Consider the following 22,948-nt stretch of genomic DNA (forward strand, 5'->3'; position numbering starts at 1 on the left):
GTTATGGCTATTTACATTTTTAACACGAGTTTGAATTTAGTTTAATTTTTCTCGATTGGTAGCATCGATCCTCCTCATTTTTTTAAATTTTAAATAAAATTGCGCATGACGAAAGAAAAATTAACTGTGAAAGCTAAATTAAATAAATAAATTGAAATACTTCTCAATCGATTTTCAATGTCGTTTCTGCATAATATTGCTGTCTGTTTCAAAATAAATCATATGGAGACTTTTTTTCATTAGGTCCAATCCCCTCTTTTTTGCTTTCTCTTTCGATTATTACTGCAAAACCATAAAACTTTTTCAACATTTATCAGTATGTTTCGAAAGACCAAGGTTTTTACTAGGTTATTACACAAACAGTTGAAGGTAAATCAGAAAGGTAACCGAGTAATTTACGAAAGAAAAAGTAAACAAAGAGAGGCTCTCTTTTGTAGATTGGACCTATTGAAAAAAGTTCGAATTTATATATGTTGAAACCCCCCTCACTACGCTCTATTCCTCAACTACCTACGCCCATAAAATTGAGCTAAGGGTTTTGAATAATTCATCCAACATACCAATGTTGTAAATCTAATGGCGATTTCGCTTGAACCTGAAACTGAGTCAGGTTCTAAGCCCAACCGCTGTCAGTTCATACATTTTGACAGCAGTTGGGGTTAGGAACTGACTCAGTTTCGCCTCAAACAAAAACCACATAAAATATATATGATATAATTTTCAGAGTTCTAAATGGTAGAGTTGCGTAAAGAGGATTGGCAACATTGGATCAATCATTGGTCTTTTTTAAATTTTGGCAACCTCTTATTTTTAGTTGAATTTCAAATGACTTCACCCGAACGCTTCAGTTAGAAGTTAATTTTGTGCATTTAAAAATTTAAAATTAAGTGTTTAGTTTTATTTTGTAAAAATTAGTACGATAAATAACATCGTATAAAGCATTTAAGATTTTCCGGTTCCCAACTGATCCGCAACTAAGAGCGAAATGTATTGATTTTTGCCGCTTGCCGCTTGAGAGTGACAATGCAAAAAACAATCGAATTTGCAATGTAAGATAAATTTGAATAAGTACATATATATAAGTGGAATGCATACACAAATTTGTCAAAATTTTAGCTGCACTTTAACTATGAGAAATACCTTCATATTTCCACTGTCGGTGGAAGATTATTAACTCTACCAGAGCTGTTCCGGTGTTTGAAATAGTGCCAAATTTAAATATCAGTGCTCATATATTTTTTTAATAATTATATCTTTAATATTCCTGGTTTGAAATAATGTTAATATTACATAATTGATTTTTTTTCTCATAATTATGATCACATAATAACGATACTCCCCATGCATTCGAGCATTGTTATTCTTCGTGTCCGATAGGTAGACATTAGGTTCGTTCCAGTACCAGGAGAAACTGGAAGTACTCCGGAGCAAACAGGGAGAAAATCGTTTCTGTACTATCTTCTTCTCTTTTTCTTCTTCTGGTGGCAAACCGGAGTGAAAAGGAGCAAGAATTTTTTGCTCCGGAGCAACAGGGAGTAACTTCCATGTACTGGAACAAACCTATTTTGAGTGTTCGATAGGTAGATTTGCTTCAGTCTTTGCGCAACTGTTCTTTATAAACTGTGGTTATTTTGGTACGCTATATGAAATATCATTGGTACAGCGCAGTGTTGGCAAAAAAATGATTTTGGCATTTAATTCGATCTATCGAACTTTAAACAGCTATAACTTCCCACTGAGACGTCCAAAAAATTGTTTCAAAATCGTTCAACACGGGTCCAACGATGGACGTTCGTTGAACGGTTATTTGGACGTTGTCCAAATTGGGCCAACGAACGTCCTTCATTGGACGATTTTGAAACCAACCGTTCTTAGAGGGTTACTTTAAAGACATTCTACAGTCGTGATTCGCTGGTTGGACACTTTTTAACTGGACCGCTTTTTAGTTGGACGTCCGCTAGTTGGACCATTGTCCAACTAAAAAGCATCTGAATGTCAAAATCTTAGGGGCCGTACACTAATTACGTAAGGCTTTTTTAGAACTTTTCAACCTCCACCTCCCCCCCAGGTAAGAGTTCGTAAGATTTTGGTTAACTTCCCCACCCCCCCTCTCCCCCTATATAAGATCATATCATGATTTGTGTAATTAAAAAATCATATTTCATAAGTCATTAAATTATGCGATAACGAAAACAATACTTATAGAACTATTAAAGGAAAATTCAGGACAACATTTAACTATAATCATCTGCAGTAATTTTATTTGCATCCTAATCTCGCCCAGTAGAAATTTTAGAATAACTTTTGGGAGATATTCAGAAGCTCCGATTTGGCCCACATAATTTGCTTCGCTATATTCCTCCTCCTTTGAATCTATTTCCTTGTGACGTAGAACTCAAAAGAATTAATAACCTGTTCTGGTGTGAATTTATTTTGAGTTCCAACTATAAGAGTATCAACACTTCTTAACTTGTAAGGCAGATTGTGACTCCAGATCCAGATCAGAACAATGTACCACCAAGAGTCAAGAAATTGCTGTGACTGTTCCAAAGCCATCGACTATTAAGCCGTTCCTCATGTTGGCAACAATCAACAAAAATCCATAACTAATTTAAAAATCTTATTCTGTCGCTGCAAAACACTTCAATTTGAGGTTCTCCTTTCCATGATGTACAATATGTGCTCATATTGTTTGATATACAAAATGTTCATGGCACAAATTAGAAATAATTTCTTTTCTTATCAAAAGAATATTTTTCTTATTCATTTCATTTTTCATGATGTTACGTAAGAAAGGACGAACCCTCCCTCCCTCTCAGATAAGAATTTGTAAGATATTTCGATACTTTCCCTCCCCCCTATGCCCTTACGTAATTAGTACATGACCCCTTATGTCAAATTTACTTTGACAATCAATTTGACAATTTCTAGAAATGTGAATACATGCAATTACACTAGTAAAGTCTCCTTTGGAGAGTTTTTGACATCTGTCAGTCGGTCCAACTAACGAATTAAACTTGTTAGTTGGACAGAGGTGTGGCCCAACCAGCGATTTACGACTGTAACACCATACATCCTTCGGCAAAGTTGTTCAGCATATACTGGGCTATACTTCTCTCTAAATGTTGGCATACTACAGAAAGAATTGTAGTCTGTAGAATTGAAAATGCAAAAATGTAATATAAATTCCCATACAAATTTCAATCGCAATGCGCTACGCCGAGTCAAAACCAATCGACCCCAAATTTGGCACAGTTATTTGGGACCCCAAATCGAACTAAAAAAGTGCTGTACTCGGTTGATTTGGTTATGATTACGTTTTTTCATGTAACAATGCCCCACCCTAATACCTACTTGTGAAATAGATGGTTCGGGCACTAGGGGCAGATCACTCTAAGAATGTATAACAAATTTGCATCAAATAAGAAAAAATTCATTTAATTTCCATTTTTGCATCAGCTTTGCACTCCCTCGCAGAAAAGTTTGTTTAACAAACGTCCTACGCTGATCCACTTTGTTCGACGTTTTGTTAAATGTATAGGGCTAGTTTTTCTGTAGGGTTTTGACGTCTTACACGCAACGCAAACAACATTGCACGCAACGCAAAAACATTGCACGCAACGCAAAATACATTATGAATTTCTATTTTGATGGAAATAAATGCATTTAATTTCGCTGATTTTTAAAAATGCATCACAAGTGATCTGCCCCTAGTTCGGGCATGTATATTCGAATTCGATATCAAAGTTTTTTTAAAGAATGGTTCCAGTTTTTTTTAAAAAAAAGATGTTGGCAACACTGAGTGAGTACATTTTTTTCTTTAGTATGAGTGCGGTTATTAGTTTTCTTCGATAAAACAGGAGTATATAAAGCAGACAATCATAAGCAAATGATAATTAGTTTTTACCAGTACAGTCGTGATTCGCTGGTTACGCCACAGCAAAGTCCTTATATAGGAAGGTATTAGCATGCGTCAAAACGAAAACTGTACTCATATGTGTGACAGTCAGGGTTACCAAAAATACAGAATAATCTGTATTTATACAGATTTTTCCGCCATTTTCAGACCAAGAATCTGTATGTACAGATATACAGATTTTTGCGTGTATATACAGATATACATTTTTGAAAAATGATGTTACAAAAACTATTTTTAGAAATATTTTTTTCAATTTCACTAATAATTCCACTCTGTCTCTCTCAGCTTAGCCCTCTATATTAAAATATATATTCATTTTTGAGAGAGGTCACCTAGGGGCAGATCACTTGTGATGCATTTTTAAAAATCAGAGAAATTAAATGCATTTATTTCCATCAAAATAGAAATTCATAATGTATTTTGCGTTGCGTGCAATGTTTTTGCGTTGCCTGCAATGTGGTTTGCGTTGCGTGTAAGACGTCAAAACCCTACAGAAAAACTAGCCCTACATTTAACAAAACGTCGAACAAAGTGGATTAACGTAGGACGTTTGTTAAACAAACTTTTCTGCGAGGGAGTGCCAAGCTGATGCAAAAATGGAAATTAAATGCATTTTTTCTAATTTGATGCAAATTTGTTATACATTCTTAGAGTGATCTGCCCCTAGGTGGTCACTCACTCTGAACGGTAAAGGTTTGTAATACACTCAGGTTAGCACCCAGCAAAAGGCTGGCTGAAGTCTACTTCTACGTTAATTGTAATGCTCCGTGACTTCGTTATTTCTCAATTTTTTGTCCGCAAATTCTACAGCTACATTGGTCAACTGAATGTATATAACATTATATATCAACAGAAGTCATTAAATGAAGAAAATTATGTTTCCATTGTGCAAGTTCGAAAAAGTTAAAGTTTCTGGATGTAAAATATCAGAACGATTTGTAATGTTTCTTTATGAAAATCTAAACAGGTCCTTACTTGACTGATTTAAACCACAGGAATTAATATTTTCGATAGATAATCCAGCAAAAGGTTAAATTGACTCAACTGATTCGATACAGATATAAACACAGATTTTTCGAGGAGTAAATACAGATGAAAAGATTTTTTAAGACAAAAATACAGATTTAATTTTGGCAACCCTGGTGACAGCTTCTAAGGGCGAATGCTAGCGTCTACGTCATCAATACTACGTTTTATAGGCTGTCTCTGTTCACTATCTTTACGTGACGAATGAAAATTTTTTTAGTCACGTAAATAAAAAAACAAACATCTGTTCACTACCATTAGGGGCCATGCATAAATGACGTAGCATTTTGGGGGGGTAGGGGGGGGGGGGGGGTATACTAAATTTGTGACGAAGGGGAGGGTAGGGTCAGAACCCGGTCAGCGTGGCAAGCAGAAAGTTAGCAAAAGTTGCGCATAGCGAATGATGTTGGCAGAGTTTCTGCGAGCATTTCGCGATTTGTGCGAGAATTCTGGCAACGAATTCGCTCAAATGCAAAAACCGTTTCTGACAGAAGCGGTTAAACCAACCGATGCTGCTCACTTTTATCCAGAATCCAGCCAGGAATGTACGGCCAAAATCTCTGTACGCTTCCTGCCACATCTTTGTCAGATGTTTTGCTCGATTCGTGCTAAATTCTACCAGGTAGGAATTTCAAGGATCTTTGCACAGTTTATGTCTGAGTTATGCCAGGGTTTTGCTCGGTTCCTGTCAAAATTTGCCAGAAAACGCGAGCGAAACCGAGTTCGCCCTAGCTCAATTAACCCGACAGGATACGCGCAGAAATCTGACAGGGCTGCCAAGACTGACGGAAATCTAGCAGAGCAGTCTCGGCCAGAAAATTTGGTGACTGGGTCTGACCTGGGACGGGACATGCGGATTGGAAAAAAACGAGTATCAAGTTGATCCAGCTATGAAACGTCACTTTGAACCAGTGTGAGCCAGAATGAGAAAGATTGTGAGCAATATGTGAACCAGAGTGAGAGCCTATGTGAGCAAAGTTAGAAACGAAGAATGAAAAAGGGAAAAGAAAACATCTATCCGCATGTCCCGTCCCAGGTCTGACTTAAGAGAAGAGAAGACAATCGCGTAGCCAATTTGATCCAGCCCTAATCCTCGTCCTAACCTTAATATTGAACCAGCTTCTGATTGGTCGTTTAGCCAGTCAACACACTAAACCAGCCAAAAGTTGTTCAGTAATTTCTTTTGACGACATGATCAGTAAAGTGACATTTTTACGGAGCTATCAGCAAATTGTTTGAAAAATTGCGGTAAAGTTTTCACTTTTTAGCGATTTTCAGTAATTTTTCGAATAATTTGCTGAAACCCGCAGTATTTTTCACTGAATTTATCAGCACTTCTGTTTTTTTCGGTGCATAAACATTATCCAGTAAAATACTGACTGATTGATCGGCAAAATTGTACCAATATTACCGAACCTCGTCAAAAACTTACAAAACAGGTACAGCTAATCATCTGTCAAGTCGCCGATTTCAGAGGAAACTGCTGATTGATCAGTATTTTTTGACGTTTGGAGAGAACGGATTGCGGAGAGTTCGGTAACCGAATTGTTTTACTGAATTGATTACCGAACGGTTTGCTGTTCAAAACCCCAGCAAAATTTTACTGTACCCAGTAATTCAAATTAAGTGTGAAGAGCGTTCATAATATTTTCAAACGAGGTGAAAAACAGTGCTGCTGAATCTATTTTGGCTACTTTTCTTTCACATGAACATTTCATGCAAATTGAATAAATACCCTGAATGACGAAATAACTACGTGTATTGTTAAGAAAGACACGAATAAACATAAAATTCAATTTTTAAATGCAGCTAGTATTGTGAATTCTTGACAGAGTACAATTATTTTCAGCAATTGTGAAAAATATGCAAATGGAATCTGGAAACGATGGATGCTTGTTGTCTATGGAATTACGACAGGCCCTGGTAGATAAAATTAAGAAGGGCAAGAAGCCTGTTGTCTCTTCTCTTAAATTCTGACGTAAAATTGAAACAAAAACGGCCCCCTCCCAATAAAGTTCAGCTGGAACTGAACTGGAATTCTGGCTGGTTCAATGACACAACTGATTCTAACTAGAATCGTTTGTGTCACTGGAGCCGGGATACGAACTGGAACCAGACGGAATTCTGGTTCATTTCCAGCTGAGCTTAAGGGCTGTTGTCACGTCTTGTCTTAGGTTTAGAGGGACTTTGGGGCCACAGCCCAAGATGAAGAGAAAGAAAGGTGGGAACAGTTGACACTTTTGAGTGTATTAGTTTTATACTCGCTAAATTAAGCATGGCGTCCGGGCCCGTGAAGTGAACATAAACACCGAACGAGCATCCTGATTCTTTGGCACACGATGAAAAGTGAGAAAGCTTCACCTCGGATCTACCGACTCTTTTTACCTCGACACAAAACTTATGGCAACGGAAAGGCCCACTACGTCTTTTGTTTATGCTTTTCTTCTTCATATCCGCTTGTTTTTTCGGCTTCATCGAAGAAAAATGACAATCGCACTCACACATAGAAAAAATGTGCACATCTGTATCCGTCTTGGCCACAGCCTCTGTCCAACTAACGAATTTGATTCGCTAGTTGGACCGACTGACAAATGTCAAAAACTCTCCAAAGAAGACGTTAGTAATGTAAAAGATTGTTAGAAGATTGTCAAAATAAATTTGACATGTGATTTTGGCGTTCAGATGCTTTTTAGTTGGACAATGGTCCAACTAGCGGAAGTCCAACTAAAAAGCGGTCCAGATTAAGAGTGTCCAACCAGCGAATCACGACTATAGTTTCGAGATAAAGTATCTGTAGCGGCCGATTCCTTCACTAGATGAAAACCAGTTTTCGCTGAAAACCAGTTTTCTGGTTTTAATTACAGTCGTGATTCGCTGGTTGGACACTTTAACTGGACAGCTTTTTAGTTGGTTGGATCATTGTCCAACTAAAAAGCATCTGAACGCCAAAACTTTCTGGTAAATTTACTTTGACAATCTAACAATCATTTACAGTACTAATGTTTTTGACATTTGTCAGTCGGTCCAACTAGCGAATCAAATTCGTTAGTTGAACAGAGGCCCAACCAGCGAATCACGACTGTAACCGATAACCGGTTTTTATCCAAGTGAAGAAACTGCCACCCGGTCAAACCATTCGGAATTTGATTCGGAATCCTGAATGGAGTCAGTAATTTAATTGGATTCCATAATGACTCCATTCAGAAATCCGAGCCGGTTCCGGAATGAGTTTAACTGGGCATGAGTGTTCGAATTGGAGGATCCGAGGTGAAGCTAGTCCTTCCCTCTAAGAACGGTTGGTTTCAAAATCGTCCAATGAAGGACGTTCGTTGGACCAATTTGGACAACGTCAAAATAATCGTTCAACAGACGTCCATCGTTGGAGCCGTGTTGAACGATCTTGAAACAATTTTTTGGAAGTCTCAGTGGGTTTTCTTTCTTTTCATTGTGCGCCAATAAATCAGGATGCTCGTCCGGATGTTTATGTTTACTTTCAGAGGCCCGAACGCCAGACTTAATTTTACATGTATAAACTACAGACACTTTATTGACTAATCCATGTACAGTAGTGTTAGTGCGAGATTGAGGTTAAATCGTGTGGAATTTTTGCCAAATGAGGTTAAATCAGATGGCGAATTGAAAACATCACGTTGTATGTATGTTGTCAATATACATTGTAACTGTGTTGGTGTCCTAGACGTTGAATAAGTCAATACACAGACTATCGAAGACAAAAACAGTAAAACTAGAAACCATGAACATTTCCTGGCATCACGGAAGATCCCATAAGCTTTGAATGGGCTTCCTCCTTTACTTCCCCTCTCAAAATCCTCATGCTCGCTTGGATGCACTTATTGACTGTCCGTTTGGCTGCATATTTTCGACACTTCGCTAGTCTGTGTATAAAGTGTCTGTAGTTTAAACCTAATATTTTCAAAAGTGACAAATGTTGCTACCTTTCATTCTCTTCATCTTGGATATCTGAAAGCTTGCGAAGATTTTTTACATTTTGAACTAGGATAGGATCCGCCAGCTGGCTTCTTCTTCCCGGTCAGCGTGCCAAGCAAAACGTTAGCAAAAGTTGAGCAAAGCGAAATTGATGCTGGCAGAGTTTCTGCGAGCATTTTGCGCGATTTTTGCGAGAATTCTGGCAACGAATTCGCTCGAATGCAACAACCGTTTCTGACAGAAGCGGTTAAACCAACTGATGCTGCTCACTTTTATCCAGAATCCAGTCAGAAATGTACGGCCAAGATCTCTGCACGCTTCCTGCCACATCTTTGTCAGATATTTTGCTCGATTCGTGCTAAATTCTACCAGGTAGGAATTGCCAGGATCTTTGCACAGTTTATGTCCGAGTTATGCTAGGGTTTTGCTAGGTTCCTGTCAAAATTTGCCAGAAAACGCGAGCGAACCCGAGTTCGCCCTAGCTCAACTAACCCGACAGGATACGCACAGAAATCTGACAGGGCTACCAAACCAAGCCTTACAAAAATCTAGCAGAGCGGTCTCTGCCAGAAAATTTGCTCACTGGGTTATATTTTACTAATCCCTGTTGAAAACGACATACCCCCACTCGACCAATGTTGCCAAAATATTTGTTTTGTTTCGGTCGTATATTTGTTCTGATTAAAATATTCTATATTATGTGCCAATTTCATGCTTCTGGAAAAAACAAAGATTTAGTCTTTATATCCGCATTCAAACGATCATAACGTCTTTTTCCATCGGAATTCAGCAAAACAAAATAATATATATTCCTTGTTGGACATTACGAAAAATATCTTCATGCCTCTTCATTTTTGTAAGTTGCTTTGTGAGTCAAGCAACCTCAGCCACAAGAATAATCTTCTCTGTTCGGATTTATTTTAAATATTCTAAAACTACTTTTCTACAAGGTTTAATTTTTGTTTTGGAGCAATGTATACCCGGATAGAATTTTACAATAGCATTTACCCTACAAACAATCATAAAACAATAAATATTATAGTAATTACTGTTTCAACATTGTTCGATGCCAAGTTCTCACAGTAGATTTACAATAAAATTTCATGTAACAATAAATTTCACTGTTCAGAAAAAAACTGATACAGTGCATTCACATTAAATTTTACTGTTTTCGAGAAAAAAAATGTATGTAGAAAAAATGATTTTTTTAATGTGGGCAAACTGTCCATTCCCTCGTAGCGTGTTGACGTCTTCGTCGGAATTTGATCACTGGCCCAGGGATGCCAGGTGCTGAGATTAATCTGTGTCCCAGATTCGGAATGTGCTGCATAAATTTTTCAAACTGCTCAAATATCCACAGTTTTGTGCTATAATGCACAGATTCCTTAATGTTTTATCTCGTGCTACAACAAACTAAGTCGCGACTTCTAGTTTTGAAACAAATTTTACGTTGTCCTTAAGCACAGATTTGTACATATTTTTGCGGCTTTCGAAAAAAAAAATTACCTGGCATCTCTGACCTTGACAGCCTGCTCCAAAGTCGTGTGAAGCCGTAACTGACAACTGGTCATCCACGTAGCTGCCTTGCCGGAGCTGGTGATAGCGGATTCTGTTGTTGTTTGTTGGTTCCCTTTCCAGCGTATTGACTGCGCCGCATAGCCAAAACCAAAATTTTGCGAGTGTGAAGTTACCGTCGACAATTCGTTTTCTTTCTCGGCACGGGAGGACTTTAGTTTGCTTAGTCGTAAACAATCTCCTGCTCTAGTGGAATAGCAAATTCAAGGTCCTTGTTTTTTTTGGTGAATAGTTTGCGTTAAGCTAAGGTACGAAAATTTGGTCATTTTGGTTTGTGTTGCTTTTTTGGTGCTGCAAAATGTGAAGTTTGCGAAAAAAAATGCTACTTTTTTGTAATTCGTCTGATTTCGTTATAATTTTTGGATTATTCCAGCTGACAAAAATGGCAATCAAACCAGGAATGGGACGAAAATCGTCCAACAAAAATCCGCCCTTCCTGAGCCACGAATTTGTGATCCAGAACCATGCCGATATCGTTTCTTGCTTTGCGATGATCTTTGTCGTCGGATTGATGCTGCAGGTAAGTGCCCGGGGGGAATATGGTTCCAGTGCTTACAATGTAGTAGGCGTACGTCCGGTGCTTATAGAATTGCGATGCCTCAAAATCGAACTAAACGATTTTGAAGGCTAAGCGTTCGTTTTCTTCTCTTCTCCCTTTCGCCCTGGCTGTCAATGTTGCCACGTAGCGATTAGACCCGCAGAAGGTAGCTTCTGCTGTGTGTATGTATATATACATTGCTGATAACCTAACCTTATAGTAGGCTCCGTGCATAAAAAAAAGGTTCTGCAGAATAGCCTATACATACTGCATTATTCACTGTGGGCTACTTAAAGTTTCGAAGCTGGTCAAAATTTAGGGATGAAAATGAGAAAAATGGTCTTTTATTATTTTCTTGATATTGATATAGGATGATTTTTTTTACTCTATGTCTGGGTTAAATAGAAATAGTGAATTTTGAAGTTTACCAGCATGTAAGTAAAACATAGCGTAAATATTTTTTTTAATTTCAGGCCACAAATTCCCTTGCAAGTATTTTTATTGCTTTGCATCACAATGTTACCGGTGTCGATCCGAGCCATGAAAACCCACAGGGAGAGCCATACTTCTACACGTCCGGCTGGAAGGATGGTTGTGCGGTGTTTTTCTACACCCTTATCTGTATCATCATGCATGCTATACTGCAGGAATACGTTCTGGACGTAAGCTAGGACCTAAAAGCAACTGTATTGAAATTAATTTTGTTCCGTTTACCACATAGAAAATTTCCAAAAAACTCCACCTATCCAAGTTCAAGCTGTCCCGTTTTAATGAATCCGGCCAATTGGTGGTGTTTTACGGCATGTCCTTCCTGTGGGGCTTCGACGTAATCGTCCGGGAGCAGTATATCGGTAACGTGGCTAAACTGTGGGAAGGTTTTCCGGATCACCCGATGGTATTCCTGCACAAGTTATTCTTCATTATCCAGATGGCGTACTACTGGCACATGCTACCAGAGCTGTACTTCCAAAAGGTGAAAAAGGATGAACAGAAGGCAAAGGTTCAGCATGCTCTTGGTGGGTTCTTCCTTATTGCGACCGCCTACTTCCTGGGGTAAGTGCAAATCGGTTTAATGGTCGGTAGTCGTTTAATCAATTTTTTAAACCTATTTTTTTAAAAGATTCCATCGCATTGCGCTAGTGCTGCTGACATTACACTACTTCTGCGAATTTATCTCGCACACATTCCAGCTGATCAATATCTTCGATAAGGACGAGAAATTCGTCAGATGTAAGTTAACGTATTTTTGCTATGGCTATGCCTTTTTGATCTAACACGGCAGGCTGATCTAATAGAAGAAAAGCTCATCATTTAACAACCACCGTCTCGTTTCAGTGCGTCTGGTTCACAACGTGATCTTCATTCTGACCCGCTTTGCCACGATGGTGCTAACCTTCCTGACGCTGTTCTACGGGATCAACGACGTATCGCAAACGAAACGCAGCTTCATGCTGGCCACGATTTTTGGTCTGCAGGGCTATCTGATCTTTGATTTTATCTCGAACGTGCTAAGATCGAAGCGGGAACGTTCGGTCGAACATTCGGAACGTCAGGCGAAGGCAGCGGCTACCAAGAGCGAAAAGTCCAAGAAGGAGCGTAAGAAGGAAAGCGACCTACCCGAAGCTGACCAGAATTCAATTCAGTCGGTACCGGCACCGGCTGTCAGTGGAAAGGCCGCCAAGAAGACCAAGGTCAAATAAGCGAATTTGTGTAGGTTATTCTTAGTTTTGTTTGTTTTCAACGAACACACTATTGCGCTCTCCACGTTAAAAACAAATCCGAGTAACGCAAAGCTAAAAGTATTTGCTTCCGTTTTCTAAAAACATTTAAAGATAGTGCAGCTGTGTAATGCAACCAGTTTAATTTCTTTGATTACCCTAGAGTACCATTTCACTTTTGGTTGACCGAGCAAGAAGCTCAGTCGTAGTTTATAAAATGATCAACAAAACGCATGCTCAAAATATCCACTTTTTAAGTAGTGATAGAAAACGTTAACTGTTCTTAAAGTACCAGTTCGTTAGTATCGCCGTCAAACTAGACATGCTTTTTGCACCTGAGACAAATGAAAATCAAAACTAGCCAAGTAGAAAAGAGATGGTGGAGCAAGAGCGATTTGTATGCTTTTATATGCATTTACAACTTTCACCGGATAATGAAACCAGTTTTTTTGTTTACTAAACTAAATAGCAGAAACAGGCTCACAGGATACCTCTTTTTTTGGGAACAATTTTAAGTTGATTTTTCTCCATTATAATCTATTACTATTCAGAGCTCAGAGTATACAGTAAAGTTTTGTATGTTCTAATGCAATAACAAAATAAAAATTGACACATCCAATTGTACAAGGAATCGTCAGATATCACATCACGGTTTTGCGATCAGAATTTCAAAAAGATAAACTTTCTCACTATAAAATATAAATCACAACGTTATGCAACTGGTAACGACGCTGAATCCATCTGAATAAAAACTCGACACGTCAATCGTTTGTTTACCATTTATCTGTCAGTGCCATTCCAATCGAGCAGACTTGTCAAATGTTGCAATCTGATGAATGAATTTTGGAAAGTAATGTGATAGTGAGTTAAAATATTTTGAATAAATTTCTGAATCGAATCTCCAAGGCAAGGTCATTATGGTTGGTGTCTTCTAAGGCTGTGAACCATTTGGCGATTTTCTTTACCTTTTAATTAAAATTTGACAGTTCGAAAGTTATTTTCTCTTGAATGGAAAAATTTAACCGAGAGAGCGAACCATTTCAAAAGTTGACATATGGATAGTTATTTAGAATAATTATTATTTATTTATTTATGCAAAACATATACATGACGTAAGGCTACCGCCTTTTAAATTTGTCATTAACGAAAACTCAATGGAACATTAACACAACTTATGAACTAGTTTGTCAAATCTCATCTATTAAAATATACTAAGCAGCCTTTTTTGAACATTGCTTCCGAAGGTGTACGTTTCAAATCAGGTGGTAACGAGTTCCAAAACACCACACCCCGCACGAAAAATGTCCTTCCATAATTCGCTGTATTGTGTGTAGGGACTACTAAATTCCCCGTTCTGTTGCTTTGAAAAGAGGTAAGTTTTGCGAAGAGGTAGTTTGGCGACCTATGATGAACGATTTTATGCATAAATAGACACGATCTCATCTGGTAGAAATTGGCAAAGGGGCATCCAAGAAGATTTTTCTGCAAATGACGAACGGATGTGCGTCGATTTATGCTATACACATAACGTGCGCAATCGTTGAGAGCGACCTCCAGCTTAGACATCATTGCTACGCTCATGTTCATATGAATTACATCTCCGAAAATAAAATGCGGTAGAACAAGGGTTTTGAAGAGATTCAATTTGATATGCTCGGGAAAACCAAAAGTTGTTGATCTTAGAGTACGCAGACAAGCATACACCTTTCCACACTGTACCGCAATAGTTTTATCCCATCCAAGATTCATCTGAAAAAAGAGTCCAAGATTGCTAGCATGATCGGTGACCTCGATGCGACTTTGCTCGATAACGATTTCAGGTAGTAATGAAGTGTCTCGGCGATTTGCTCCAAACGAAACAATTTTAGTCTTCGAAATGTTGAGATGTAGTGAGTTTTCCTTTGCCCATCGCACTACAGCATGCAAATCTTCCATCAATAGTGCGAAAAGTTCTGCTAACGTCATTCCCGGTTGAATGCAGATCAGTTGGACATCATCAGCAAACATCTGGATACGGCAGTTCTTTAAAATATCAGGAAGGTCATCAATGTACATCGAGAAAAGAATCGGCCCAAGAACTGAGCCCTGCGGGACGCCTGAGGTAACTGGTACATTTGTTGAAGTCATACCTCTGCACGCTACAAATTGCATTCTTCCAGTTAAATACGATCGTATCAATTCAACGGCATGTAGATTGAATCCAAAACGCAGGCGAAGCTTATGTAATAACCGTTGATGCGAAATTGTATCAAAAGCTTTTGAGAAATCCAACAACAAGAGAAGTGCTCTGTTCTTACTGTCCACAGCGATCGCAATGTCATCGTAAACTCTGAGTAAAGCAGTTTTTACACTTTGTCCTTGCCGAAAACCAGCTTGTTTGTCCGTGAGCAAGTTGTTGCGATTGAAATGATCAACAATTTGGGATTTCAATAATTTCTCCATTACTTTTGACAGACCACATAGAAGGCTTATTGGCCTTAGGTTGTCCAGCGACGTTAAATGTCTTTTCTTCCGCAACGGTATAACCTTTGCCCTTTTCCAGATGCATGGGAAAGACGACGACAAAATAATTCTATTAAAAACCCATGTGATAAGGTTGATGATAAGAGGAGTGATTATTTTCAGGAACTTCCATGGTAGTTGATCCGACCCTACAGAATTTGATGTAATTTCAAACATTGCATTAACAACTTCGTATTGCTGAACTTCACGAAACGAAAAAATGTTTGAATGACCGACTTGCTGCACATCACTCAGAGTACCACTATCACTTGTTTGAGCAAAATGTGATGCAAACGTGTTATTCACAAGGTCTGGGTCAAAGTCACACTCGTTTTCTCGATTGAGCTTCCCGAGGCCAAATGTTTTTAACTGTTTCCAAACCAAACTTGTAGAACTTGTGAAGTCGAAGCGCCTATTGCAGTAATCCGATTTTGCTCGTCGAATGAGAGTAGTAACACGATTTCGTAGCGACTTGTAAATCAGCTTCAAATGCTCCTTTTGACCAACATCCCTAGCATTTTTCCAATCTCTGTATGCCATGTCCCTTTCTACAATTTTACTACGAATTTCTCCGTTAAACCATGCATTGTGATACCTGCGCTGTTTGACAACTCGCAATGGTATAAAAGAATCGTGGATATCTCTAACTTTTCTATTGAAAAACTCCACCATATGATCCGTTTCAGTTAGAGAGTAAAATTGCTCCCAGGGGATTTGTTCAATTCCTGTACGCAGTGCCTCAGCATCGAAGTTTGAATAGTCGCGATAAGTTCTTGGTTGTTGTAGTCGACGAATGTTAAAATAGAGCGAAGCAAATAGCAGATCATGTCTGGATAATCCTGGGGCACTAACTTGGTTGAAAACAAGCACACGATCAGGCTGATTTGTCACAAACAGATCAAGCAACGAACACCCATCGTCGTGGAAAAAGGTGGGTTCTGACCCGATGACCTGCATAGAAAAAGTCTCAAAAACTGCATTCAAATTATCACGCCTTCTTCCATTGTGCTTCCAATCCGTGTTCAAATCACCAACAATGACGATATGCTCGTACGAAGATAGCAGATTAGACAACACAGTCAACAACAAAGGGGCAGGGTCAGAGCCCGGTGGATTGTACACCGCAATCAATAGGATATTGATATCATCTACTTTCACTTCAACAGCAATGCACTCAGTGAAGGAGAACAATTATTGACAGCTGCGATGACCACAAGTTGGTAGAGGCACAGAGAACAGACATCCATGATCGAACAAAAATATTTAAAAAACGTGTGTAAACATTTGAATTAATATGCTAAAAACACTAGCGCCGCCACACCAACCTATCCCAACTATCCGTCAAATCGATTCCGGAACCGGTTCGAAATCCTGGATGGATTCAGCATGGAACCTAGCTCAAAGAAAACAACCGATTGCTCTATCGGTTGACGCATTTGAGCTGGAATTCATGCTGGAAGTCCGAATCGGTTCCGGACTAGTTTGACTGGGTAGAGGAATAACCGCTGTCAATTCTGTCGCACTCAGCCACAAAAAAACACGACGACAGTAGCGCACCTGCCCACTGAGAAGTCCAAAAAATTGTTTCAAAATCGTTCAACACGGGTCCAACGATGGACGTTCGTTGAACGGTTATTTGGACGATTTCCAAATTGGTCCAACGAACGTCCTTCATTGTACGATTTTGAAACCAACCGTTCTTAGAGGGTGGTTTAGATATCCAAACTACCTTCGAAGCCGTTACCCGGTCAAACCATTCGGAATTGGATTCGGAATCCTGAATGGAGTCAGTATGGATTCCAAATCAAATGCAACAACCGATTCTAAGTCGGAATCGGTTGCTGCATTTGATTTGGAATCCATAATGACTCCATTAAGAAATCCGAACCGGTTCCGGAATGAGTTTAACTGGGTAGAGATTTTACACAAGTTGAATGCTGAAGATGGACGTCTGTTCTCTGTGTCCACATCATGAAATAACCCAAACAAATCTTAACACAACATGTTATCGTTTTCATCTTTATATCTCTTAATTTTGTATTGAAAAATATTGGTACAGAAAAAGTTTCCACCTGTTTTTATCTGCATCATGGGCAAAATTTTAACCATCGAGCAGTCAAATTTAACTATCGCTTTGTCAATTTTAACCATGCTCCAAAGTAGGGTTATTTTGCAAATAACTTTCGAAGTGTCAGATTTTAACTAAAAGCTAAAAATTTCACCATATGATTCACTCACAACCTAAAAGTTGCTTCAACAAACCTTTGGAAGAGTCAACCGAAGATTACATATTAATTAGAAAAACTCTAGAAAGAGAACTGCGGAGACTCCATTTTGGATCGATTGGATTCGCGTTTAGCTGTCAAAAAACGAATCCAATCGAACATTGCCTATCCTTCCCCAGTGAGCAAATTTTCTGGCAGAGACCGCTCTGCTAGATTTCTGTAAGTCTTGGTTTGGCAGCCCTGTCAGTTTTTTGCCCGTATCCTGTCGGGTTAGTTGAGCTAGGGCGAACTCGGTTTCGCTTGCGTTTTCTGGCAAATTTTGACAGGAACCGAGCTAAACCCTGACATAACTCGAACATAAACTGTGCAAAGATCCTGGCAATTCCTACCTGGTAGAACTTAGCACGAATTGAGCAAAACATCTGACAAAGATATGGCAGGAAACGTGCAGAGATCTTGGTCGTACATTTCCGGCTCGATTCTGGATAAAAGTGAGCAGCATCGGTTGATGTAACCGCTTCTGTCAGAAACGGTTGTTGCATTTGAGCGAATTCGTTGCCAGAATTCTCGCACAAATCGCGCAAAATGCTCGCAGAAACTCTGCCAGCATCAATTTCGCTTTGCTAAACTTTTGCTAACTTTCTGCTTGTCACGCTGACCGGGTCCCAGTGAGCAAATTTTCTGGTAGAGACCGCTCTGCTAGATTTTTGTAAGTCTTGGTTTGGCAGCCCTGTCAGATTTCTGCGCGTATCCTGTCGGGTTAGTTGAGCTAGGGCGAACTCGGTTTCGCTCGCGTTTTCTGGCAAATTTTGACAGGAACCGAGCTAAACCCTGGCATAACTCGGACAGAAACTGTGCAAAGATCCTGGCAATTCCTACCTGGTAGAATTTAGCACGAATCGAGCAAAACATCTGACAAAGATGTGGCAGGAACCGTGCAGAGATCTTGGCCGCACATTTCTGGCTGGATTCTGGATAAAAGTGAGCACCATCGGTTGGTTTAACCGCTTCTGTCAGAAACGGTTGTTGCATTTGAGCGAATTCGTTGCCAGAATTTTCGCACAAATCGCGCAAAATGCTCGCAGAAACTCTGCCAGCATCAATTTCGCTTTGCTCAACTTTTGCTAACTTTCTGCTTGCCACGCTGACCGGGTTATAACATTGGACGTGTTGCCATACAATGCCGTGGCATACGTTGCCAAACATGCTATTTTTCTCTCCGGAGTTCTCTTACTAGAGTTTTTCTAATATTAATTAATATTGATATGCAGTCTTCGAGTCAACTCACTGACAAACAAAAATATGCATAGTATTCATACTTTCTGTTCCCGTCTCTTTTCTTCTGCTGGGATTTTTATGCATTTTCATGCATATACTTCTAGTATGCATTCAATGAGTGGATAGACCGAATATGTCCAAATTTACAGCAGAAGAAACGAGAGACAGATAGAAAAGTATGCTGTCGATGCATAAATAATATTCTGCGTGCTGAAGTCAGGGATGCTTGTTGAAGTCGGGGAAACAGGAAAAAATGTGATAAATTTCCCAAAAATCTGTGAAAAATCACAATATTTCTAAAAATCTGTGAAATTTTTATCAAAGTGCCAAAAATCTTTTAAAAAGAATCTGTGATCAAAAATTGTTCAAAAAATCTGTGACATTACAGAAAAATCTGTGAATATGGTAACCAGCGTTGCCAATGGTGCAGATTTATCTGGAATCTTCCAGATTTTTCCTAACTGAACGGACATTTGTACAAGCCAGACATTTTGCCACATTTTTTTTAAATATTGCCAGATTTTTCCAGATATTCTGAATTCTACGTTACACCCCAGGGGGACTGCCATTATGCCAGATTTATCTGGCACAGCTAGAGTTTTTTAAGCTTCCAGCAAAAAGATAAACCTCTTATCGAGGGGCGGGCCCATATTATTGGCTCGAATCAAAACTCGTCGAAATGTCAATTGACGATAGGTTCATCCGGAGTGTTCATTTGTGTTTACATTTTGCTAGCGTTGCCAATTTTATTTTGTGTCCACCACCACCACCACCACAACATCCAGCCTCGAGGGGCAAGCACTAAGTCTTCATTACGACGCAGTGGGAAAAGTCTTACATAATTAGTTACTTTAAGTACCATAAAGTACATTAAGTACCGCAAAGATTTAAAAAAGTACGCGTCAAATTCATTGTACTTTAATTACTGGAACGATTTTGAGTACAGCGCCTTCGTACTTTAAATACACAACAATATTTAAATTACCGTCAAGATGTACTTTAAATACTTTAAGTACGTACACAACTACATTAATTATCTTATGAATACAATCGAAGTATTTTTAAATACTTTCATTACTAACTTTAATTAGTAGTGCTTGCCCCTCGCCTCTCATTCTACCAGTTTTTTTTAAATTATAGTGATTGTTACACACAATTTTTGGAAATCTGTGTCATATTTTCCAAAACAAAAATCGATTAATTTTCTATGAAGCCCAAAATTTATGCCAAATTTCGATGACTTTAAGGTAGCTGTCCCAGTCATAAAATTTTCTGGCAGAGACCGCTCTGCTAGATTTCTCTCAGTCTTGGTTTGGCAGCCCTGTCAGATTCCTGCGCGTATTCTGTCGGATTAGTTAGCGAACTCGGTTTCGCTCGCGTTTTCTGGCAAATTTTGACAGGAACCGAGCAAAACCTTGGCATAACTCGGACATAAACTGTTACTAAGATCCTGGCAATTCCTACCTGATTGAATTTAGCACGAATCGAGCAAAACATCCGACAAAGATGTGACAGGAAGCGTACAGAGATCTTGGCCGTACATTTCTGGCTCGATTCTGGATAAAAGTGAGCAGCATCGGTTGGTTCAACCGCTTCTGTCAAAAACGGCATTTGAGCGAATTATTTGCCAGAATTCTCACACAAATCGCGCAAAATACTGGCAGAAACTCTGCCAGTATCAATTTCGCTTTGTTCAACTTTTGCTAACTTTCTGCTTCTGATGACTGGGGTCAAGTGACAGTTATTTCTAGACATTTTTATTTGATCTGCCAGATTTTCTTTGAAAAATAGTGGCAACTCTGATGGTAACCCTGGCTGAATTCATCCTGGAACCGGTTCGGATTTCTGAGTGGCAGGGATGCCAGGTGCACAGATTTATCTGTGTTTCACAGATTTTCAATATGCTGCATCCCAGTCAAACCATTCGGAATTTGATTCGGAATCCTGAATGGAGTCCTGAGTCGGAATCGGTTGTTGCATTTGATTTGGAATTCATACTGACTCCATTTAGAAATCCGAACCGGTTCCGGAATGAGTTTAACTGGGACAGATTGCAAAAACTGCACAGATTTCCACAGTTTTCTGTTTCAATGCACAGATTTCCACAGCTTTCTTCTACAATGCACAGATTTCTCAAATTTTTACCTTGCGGTTAATTTTTGCCTCGCGCAAAAACCAAAAAAAGGTCACCACATCTTGTTTTCAGCCAAATTTGTACGTTTTGCGCAACACAGATACCCGGTCGGCGTGGCAAGCAGAAAGTTAACAAAAGTTGAGCAAAGCGAAATTGATGCTGGCAGAGTTTCTGCGAACATTTTGCGCGATTTGTGCGAGAATTATGGCAACGAATTCGCTCAAATGCAACAACCGTTTCTGAAAGAAGCGGTTAAACCAACCGATGCTGCTCACTTTTACCCAGAATCGAGCCAGAAATGTACGCCCAAGATCTCTTCTCTGCACGCTTCCTGCCACATCTTCTCAGATGTTTTGCTCGATTCGTGCTAAATTCTACCAGGTAGGAATTGCCAGGATCTTTGCACAGTTTATGTCCGAGTTATGCAAGGGTTTTGCTCGGTTCCTCTCAAAATTTGTCAGAAAACGCGAGCGAAACCGAGTTCGCCCTAGCTCAATTAACCCGACAGGATACGCGCAGAAATCTGACAGGGCTGCCAAACCAAGCCTTACAGAAATCTAGCAGAGCGATCTCCGCCAGAAAATTTGCTCACTGGGTCAGCGATGCCAGATTTACAGACATGTCTGTATTTTACAGACTTTTGATGGTCTCCTACAGACGTAATCAGAAATCTACAGACTTTTAAAAGAGTAATAGTGTTTAACAAAATTGCACTTGAATAATTTTATCCGAATACGAGTGATTCCTTCACAATAGTTTACAAATTTCAAGCTACTTTTAAAGTAATAACGTAGTGTAAATAAAGTTTAAAAAACTATCTACAGACTTTTACAGACATTTTAATTATTCTTCTACAGACATTTCACAAAAACATGTGGCATCGCTGCACTGGGTAGACACAGATTTTAAAACGGGCCGCGCACAGATTTTTCAAAATATCACCTGGCATCCCTGGAGTCAGTATGAGGTTTGTTCCAGTACCAGGAGAAACTGGAAGTACTCCGGAGAAAATTGTTCCTGTACTCTCGCCTTCTCTTTTTTCTTCTTCTGGTAGCAAACCGGAGTATTTTTTGCTTCTGTTTACTCCGGAGTGACTTCCGTGTACTGGAACAAATCTATGGATTTCAACTCAAATGCAACAACCGATTCCGACTCGAAATCGGTTGTCGCATTTGAGTTGGAATCCATACTGACTCCATTCAGGATTCCGAATTAAATTCCGCATGGTTTGACCGGGTTTTTCCTCGGCGTAGAAATCTCGAATTATCGATCACATCAAGTTGAGTTCAATCAGTTTAAGGTAGGTTTTATAGTTTTCAGTAAATTGCCGATTAATTTTATGAAAATTTCTATATTTCAACATTTTTGCCTGCGATTTGTAGTTTCCGGCAATAGATTTTTATTTGCATGCATTCTGTGTATTTAATATTTAATTTTTGTGTAGTTTTCAACAAAGACGTGGAACCAGAAGCAACAAAAATGGCGTCGGATGCACCGATTGGGAGTATGGCACGTGCAGCCGCAGTAGCAGGAATAGCAATCGGTTCGAAGGTTTTAGCTTCAACCGTAGGCAAAAAGGCTTTGAGAGCCGGTTTAATTCGAGGCTCAATCGGAGCATCCCGGGTGGCTGGAGCAGTGCTGCCGTCGAAAGTGTGGAGATCAGCGGCTGTTTATACAGGAACGCGATGCGCGAACTACGTTGGATCTTACTGGATTCCGCCACTTTCGACGGCGCTAATGGCCTTCGATGCTTACAAGCTGTTGTGCTACGTGTCCGGCCTGCTCCGCGCTCGTTTATGAGATGATTCAAGAATTACAAGAATTTTGTGAAAGTTTCGAAATACAATGAATTAATTTTTTTTGCTTTTGTTTTAACATTTGTAGAAAAATTCTATCCATTGTACTTACGCATGAGGGTCCTAAATCAGCGTCAAAAGCTACATAATATGGGGCCCACCGTCACCTCACCTAGTTGGGTGAGATGAGAGCGAAAAAAGCGATCACTGCAGTCACCTACCCACCCACTGAGACGTCCAAAAAATTGTTTCAAAATCGTTCAACACGGGTCTAACGATGGACGTTTGT

General features: G+C 39.3%; 1 protein-coding gene and 1 long non-coding RNA gene across 2 annotated transcripts; both read left to right on the forward strand.

Moving 5' to 3' along the window:
* Positions 1 to 10,435: 10,435 nt before the first annotated feature.
* LOC131690304 (translocating chain-associated membrane protein 1) lies at positions 10,436 to 13,489 on the forward strand. Its single transcript, XM_058975970.1, has 6 exons — positions 10,436 to 10,716; positions 10,842 to 10,988; positions 11,480 to 11,668; positions 11,728 to 12,059; positions 12,127 to 12,236; positions 12,342 to 13,489. The coding sequence occupies exons 2-6, from the start codon at positions 10,851 to 10,853 to the stop codon at positions 12,704 to 12,706; spliced, it is 1,134 nt and encodes a 377-aa protein (XP_058831953.1). The 5' UTR covers positions 10,436 to 10,716; positions 10,842 to 10,850; the 3' UTR covers positions 12,707 to 13,489.
* Positions 13,490 to 21,845: 8,356 nt separating this feature from the next.
* Positions 21,846 to 22,722, forward strand: LOC131692415 (uncharacterized). Its single transcript, XR_009305981.1, has 2 exons — positions 21,846 to 22,163; positions 22,308 to 22,722. It is a non-coding gene; the product is annotated as an uncharacterized LOC131692415 (long non-coding RNA).
* The last annotated feature ends 226 nt before the right edge of the window (positions 22,723 to 22,948 follow it).

This window comes from Topomyia yanbarensis, chromosome 3, assembly GCF_030247195.1.
Source record: "Topomyia yanbarensis strain Yona2022 chromosome 3, ASM3024719v1, whole genome shotgun sequence".
NCBI classification, from domain to species: Eukaryota; Metazoa; Arthropoda; class Insecta; order Diptera; family Culicidae; genus Topomyia; species Topomyia yanbarensis.

Excerpts from the sequence above, each read along its gene's own strand:
- LOC131690304 (XM_058975970.1), top strand. The coding sequence starts at position 10,851 with ATGGCAATCAAACCAGGAATGGGACGAAAATCGTCCAACAAAAATCCG. Across the intron at positions 11,669-11,727 it reads TGCAGGAATACGTTCTGGAC|AAAATTTCCAAAAAACTCCA; the intron begins GTAAGCTAGGAC and ends TTTACCACATAG. Across the intron at positions 12,060-12,126 it reads GCGACCGCCTACTTCCTGGG|ATTCCATCGCATTGCGCTAG; the intron begins GTAAGTGCAAAT and ends TTTTTTTAAAAG.